Here is a 6068-nt window from a genome sequence, read left to right as displayed (position 1 = left end):
GTGGTACCTAACCACATGTACTGTGGAATCACAGAAAGGGAACTGGCACAAGAATGCCAAGCAGAGATTAGGTCTGAACTTCATAACATGAAACCCTTCTTCTGAAGTCACTGTTTCAATAAAACGCATTCCATAGGAAAATCAACTGATGAAGTTAAATGCCAAGAAATACATCTCAGAATTTGGCTTGAAGTTGGAGAGGTGAGCCTGAGTCTCTAATCACAAACCCACAGGTCTTCCATTCAGGATCACCAGTCCAAATACACTATCACACACACACATTTCTTTGCCATTTTCTCTTTATATCAGATAGCCTTTCGGTCTCTTGCCTTGCACTTGACCAATCTCAAGTCATTCACTGTCTTTACTTCTTAAGGGTGTGCCTTGGCCGTGCTGGCTGGGAGATTGATAAAATGACAGACACGCTGGAAGGACACCAGGCCGGTAAAAAAACTTCTGTGCTATGCCTAAAGACCTTTCTCCTCCTCATTCCAGATAAATGTTACCCTGTGCCAGTGGCTCTGCTTCTCTCCAGGTACATTTACTACTTGGTGGGGAACAGGACAAATTCTAAACAGATACAAAGGAAGCAAAGGAAGAATCACAATTGTTCACAAATTCGTGCTTTCTGAATGACTTACAGCCTGCTGTTGAATACAACATAAGAAAAACGCATTTCATCTTTCTTTAAGCAGAACTGTATTGTGTTTGATGCATGGACACAAGTATTTAGAGAAGATGTATTTATTGATGCATTAAAAAAAAAGTTAGCCAAGTAGTAGCTGTTACATGCTACTGCAGGAAACAAGCCATTGATAGTACAAAGTAACTACCTCTTTTAAAATATTGCTACAAAAGTGTAATAGAGAGAATTTTGGATGAATTATGCACTGTCTCATTCCTTTGGGTCACTGACAACAGCCGTGGTTGAATAAGAAAAAGGACTAAGGAGAGCAGCGATAGTGTAATGACGATGACCAGAATCATTAGCAGTAAAAACCACCTGTAAAAAAACAAAAAGGAGTTTGGGAATGTTTTTAGTTAATATAATGGCCTGAAAGTGAGTATGTTAAAGTAAGACAGATGGATATTAAAGGAAATTCATTATTTGTTTTCTTCCATCCTGAAATTTTACCTTTACTTTCTTTTACTGAAAATAAGTAAACTAACCACACTTTTAAATACAGCTGGATATGGAGATCAGTTAAATACAGACATATATACATGTATGAAAGTGCACATGTTTTGATGAATATTATGACTCTTTGGTATTTTTGAATAAACATAGATGGTCTTGCAGTTTAAACTTACCAAAGACTTCAGTTTACATTTCTCACCTCCCCAAACATTATGCTTACTTAATAGCAGGAATTCTTGAATCAAACTGCACCATAATACTTGGGAATTAAACATTAGGGATAAAACAATTTTTCACCAGTGATTTACCTTATATTTTAATATTTCCAAATACTCACATCAGCATATTCATGAAATGGGGAAACACCAAGTGCCCTCCAGTATGAGCTAGTGTCAAATTCCACCTTGTACAAGCCTTCTATAAACAATTCATCAGTTGTAAGTTCATGGATTTCTCCATATTCATTTGTTTTCCTTAAATAAATACATGAGAGTGACACCGTCAACAGCTTTACTGAAAGCAAATGGCATATAAGTTTATTCTGATCATAGGCTGGATGCAGAGTTAGTCATACTTAAAACACAGACATTGAAAGGAATGGGACTCCCATCAAAATTGCCAGGGCTCCAAAGTTGCTAGCTTCTGGAGCAGTGTTGCTCAAGCTTAGCAACTTTAAGGTGTGTGGACTTCAACTCCCAGAATTCCCCAGCCAGCATGGCTGGCTGGGGAATTCTGGGAGTTGAAATCCACACATCTTAAAGTTGCTAAGATTGAGCAACACTACTCTGAATAATTAACCTTTGTCTTCAATTAATGGGGAAACCAAATACACAGGGAGTAATTCTATATGTGCATGTTGAACTTACAGTCTCAACTCCAAAGCATTATGAATAAGGGAAACAAACAAAAAATCATGTAAGTTAATTAGAAGTGCTTATATTTAGGATAATGTAGTCTTTTGTTCTATGCCCAACTACCTGGTAGCAAAGCATATTGAATTCACTGAGATTTCCAAATAGATAGGAGGTTTTAATGCTAGGTCATACTGTATTTTCTGAATCTGTTCAAATCTTTTTTACACTGAAAAAAGATCATCAATATGGCTAAATTAAAGCTGATCAACTACTGTACCACCCTTCTATCTACAACTATTTGATAGACCTCCAGATTTTCTATGAGCCTCATGTGGTGCAGAGGGGTAGGCGGCAGTATTGCAACCGAAACACTCCCCCATGACTTGAGTTTGATCCCAGCGGCAGCTGGATCTCGGGTAGCCAGCTCAGGTTGACTCAGCCTTCCATTCTTCCAAGGTTGGTAAAATGAGTACCCAGATTGCTGGGGAAGGTGACGACTGGGGAAGGCAATGGCAAACCACCCCACTATAGTCTGCCAAGAAAATGTCGCAAAAGCGGCATCCCCCCAAAGGGTCAGACATGACTCGGTGCTTGCACAGGGGACCTTTCACCCACCAGATTTTCTACAATGGTGAGGATTGTTATACCACCTGTAGCTTCCAGGGTTCTTCTGAGAATCATTAGCTACAGAGCTGTCTGACTATACAGTATTAAGTTTAAAATGTTCTTACTGTTAGTTACATTGCTAAAAATGTAAGTGTGATAAGTCTCATAAACAAATAAGAACTCACATCCCATTATTGCACCTACTTCTTCACTGAATCAGGATTTGAGAGGAGATAGTGCCATCACCATGCTAAAATATCAGTGTTCTGAGGAAATACTGGATCTACAATCCTTCAAAAATAATAAGCAATGAAAGCTTGTGGCTAATAGGCTTGTGTTGTTAATACATTCCATTTGAGAAGAAAATACAGCATCAGCAATAGATTCCACCAGATACTTTCCATGTGGTCTTACCCATTAGCAAACTCCTTCCAGGTCCCATCTTCACCCTTTTTGAATACTTTTACTGGGAGGCTGGTAGCTGGGCTTCCTCGAACTGCATCAAGGACTTTCACCATCAGAGGACACTTGGAATCAATGGAACTATGGGATTCCTTGATACAGCAAGAGAGATTTCTATCAGGTGTTTGGTAGTACACAACCTGTTTTGTGATCAGTAGACTTTGCTTTATTCATTCAAAACCTTTGCTTTTAAGGTTTGGGTTGGATTTTTTTTTTTTGGGTGGTGGTAGCATTGGGAAGCCTTAGTTTGAGCTAAGAATTTGTGTAAGTGACATTTAAACTAGCATAGACATAGAATGCAACTTTGAGGTGCTGTTTATAAATTAATATTTAGAACATATACAAGCACACAGACATACAAAATACTGATACAAGCTTTTTTCAGACCTCTGCCAGACATTGCCCTCCACCAGTTTTAGAATGAATATTCATTCTATCCAGACAATATTCCAGATGTTGACAAGCCGCACTGTAAGCATACTTTGGTTACTGATGCACATAACCAATAATCAGACTTCCCAGTTTCTTGTATCTACAAGTCAAACCAATTTCATTGTATTAAGCTAGAAATGAAATGTAATCATTTCACAAATTTTCCCACGGAGTTTGATTCAGTATGCAAGATATTCATCTTTGTGCCAACATCTTAAATCTTTTTAAGTACAATTGAAAAGTATTACTAAAAATAAATACATTCTAAAACGTATAAATGACAAAAAATGCATGCTATTTTATACATTAGATTTTTTTTTTTTTTACCTTAGATAGTTTCAGTTATTTGAAAGAAATTTATGCCTAAGATACTTTGATTGAAAAAGCAGCCATCAAAAGATACAGTTAATGCTATGGATTTTCCTATAGCAATTGTTTCATAACACTTGTAAACAAAGGCATTTTTCTGTCCTCCCTCATTAATCAACTGTACTGTTTAACCAATACTTACCACTGGTGCAGCTTCAATGAGATACACCATTGTAGCCAAGCAAAAGAAAAGCAGAGAAGAGGGAGCCATTGTATATGCAGAATGGAAGGCTCTACCAGCAGCTACAAGTTAGTGGGATTTGGGTTTTTATACTCCATCCTCCTACAAAACAGGCTACTTATCAGGTGCCTGTATGACTTGAAACCTGCTGATTCTGATTATTTACTTAGCAAGCATCCTGCTGTGCAGAATTCCTATCCACTGGCCTCTTGCTGAAGTCTGTAGGATTACAGTAGGTAGGTGGAAGGAAGGACTACCTAGGTGCTGGGAGTAAGAGAATCAGTAACCCACACAAACATGAACCTTGCCTATTGAGATTAGTCTGTTAGCATAAGCATTTAAAAAAAAAAAAGTGTTAAGCAACTGATGTCTGCTTAGATTTTACTGACCCCAGCAAGCCCACCATGCAATGTGAACCTGTGGGCATGCCTGTGACATTCACTCAAACTAAAGAAATCTGTGATTTGTTTGGGGTGTGTCCACTTCAGACTTTTGGAGTTAAAGTACTCCTGGGCTGTTTTGTGTTACACTATTCATATTCAGTGTAGAGAAGCAGCTTGCATTGCAGGAGATGATAGTTCACAAAGCAACGGGTATTTGTGTATATCATACCACTGACTCTGAAAGCCCAGGAGAATTTTTCATTCCACTCCCCAATGATCAATTGACATCTATTCTAAGTTAGAAACCTCTTTCCTTGCCGCATCAGCTTTTAAAAATAGATTGATGTACAGATACTAGTCAATGATAATAAGTACCTGGGAGCTGATTATGTAGATCTATCTTGTCCAATTTGACATCATCCAGATGCACTGCGATTACAGCTCCCAGTACTCCCAGCTTGCTGGCTGTTGGGAATTGCATTTCCAACATGTTTGGAGAGTATCTGGTTGAGAAAAACTGCTGTGGATTAGGTGCAAAGTGGTGCCTAGGCTAGTTTTCCCTTATGAATTCAACACATACATTCATCTTTCAATCATCATCATCATCATCATCATCATCTACACATAGATATTACTCTTCCTCTACTTTCTAAATACTCTGCATTTTTTCTCCCAGTAGGAAAGAGGCAAGTAAAAGGTTCGTTACATAGCTGTAACTTTCCGTGGGGACTTTGCAGGCTGTTTCTAATGGCTTATATTTTAGTTATCTTGTGTTTTCTGCCTTAGAGTGGTGGGAAAGGCTGCTGCCAATTTTCAGTGGAAGTGGTCCTTGCTGAGAGGCCCCTACTGTAAAGGACAAAGAAGGGTCCTGGCCTGGTTGCCTGCTGCTGGGAGAGCACTTTCAAGACTGGCACATTGGGAAGCCAAATGAGGGCAAAGCACTAATGTGGAAAGCCAGACATTCTCACTGGGGAAAGGCAGGGTTACTCATGGAAACAGATTAATTTGCAAATATTCAAACACCTAATAGATTATCTGGATTCCAAAGCATTTAAAAATCACACGCTGCTAGTTAAAATACGATTTTCTAATAAACGGGCCTCTCTGGATGTCAGTAATGCTCCTGAAATGAACTATTTTCTCTTAAAACCCATGTTTATGTCAATGCTTTTCCCGTATTGCTATGAATTTCTTTCACACACCCTCAGACAGGTTATTTTGTTCTCCCATTGACTATTACCTTCATGTAATTCATTGCTTAAATTAATATTTTGCTTCTAGATGCACAAATACAAATCTGAGCTTAACGAGGCTTTCTTCTGAATAGACATGCATGAGATTACACTGTAAGAAACTTCCTTTAGAACTGAGATACTCACTTTGGATCCTAACATACCATTTCAATTATAGGTAAACATGTTCTTGTTTCTTTATTTTGAAGCACAAAGTAAAGAAGATTGCAAATCTGAATCCACTTACCTAGAAGTAAACCCCACTAAACTCATTGTGAGGAACTTCTGGGAAGATATTTATAATACCGATGTTAATAGAAGTTAATAGTTTATATTTAAATTCATGATAACAGCATAATCTTCACCAAGTTTACTCTGAAGTCATTCCCATGGGTCCAATGGGATTTACTC

General features: G+C 38.1%; 1 protein-coding gene across 1 annotated transcript; it reads right to left on the bottom strand.

Moving 5' to 3' along the window:
- Nucleotides 1-763: 763 nt before the first annotated feature.
- TTR (transthyretin) lies at nucleotides 764-4090 on the bottom strand. The gene is made up of 4 exons (XM_063300234.1): nucleotides 4004-4090; nucleotides 3013-3152; nucleotides 1476-1611; nucleotides 764-1003 (listed from the first exon to the last, which is right to left on the bottom strand). The coding sequence occupies exons 1-4, from the start codon at nucleotides 4070-4072 to the stop codon at nucleotides 896-898; spliced, it is 453 nt and encodes a 150-aa protein (XP_063156304.1). The 5' UTR covers nucleotides 4073-4090; the 3' UTR covers nucleotides 764-895.
- Nucleotides 4091-6068: the final 1978 nt, after the last annotated feature.

Source organism: Candoia aspera, chromosome 3 (genome assembly GCF_035149785.1).
Source record: "Candoia aspera isolate rCanAsp1 chromosome 3, rCanAsp1.hap2, whole genome shotgun sequence".
Lineage (NCBI taxonomy): Eukaryota > Metazoa > Chordata > Lepidosauria > Squamata > Boidae > Candoia > Candoia aspera.
This window is presented reverse-complemented; position numbering and strand designations above follow the sequence as displayed.

Bases quoted from the DNA above. Each gene is read 5' to 3' on its own strand.
- TTR (XM_063300234.1), bottom strand. From the start codon at position 4,072: ATGGCTCCCTCTTCTCTGCTTTTCTTTTGCTTGGCTACAATGGTGTAT. The intron at 3,153-4,003 runs GTAAGTATTGGT...TGCTGTATCAAG, and splicing joins TCATTGAAGCTGCACCAGTG to GAATCCCATAGTTCCATTGA. The intron at 1,612-3,012 runs GTAAGACCACAT...TATTTATTTAAG, and splicing joins TGGAAGGAGTTTGCTAATGG to GAAAACAAATGAATATGGAG.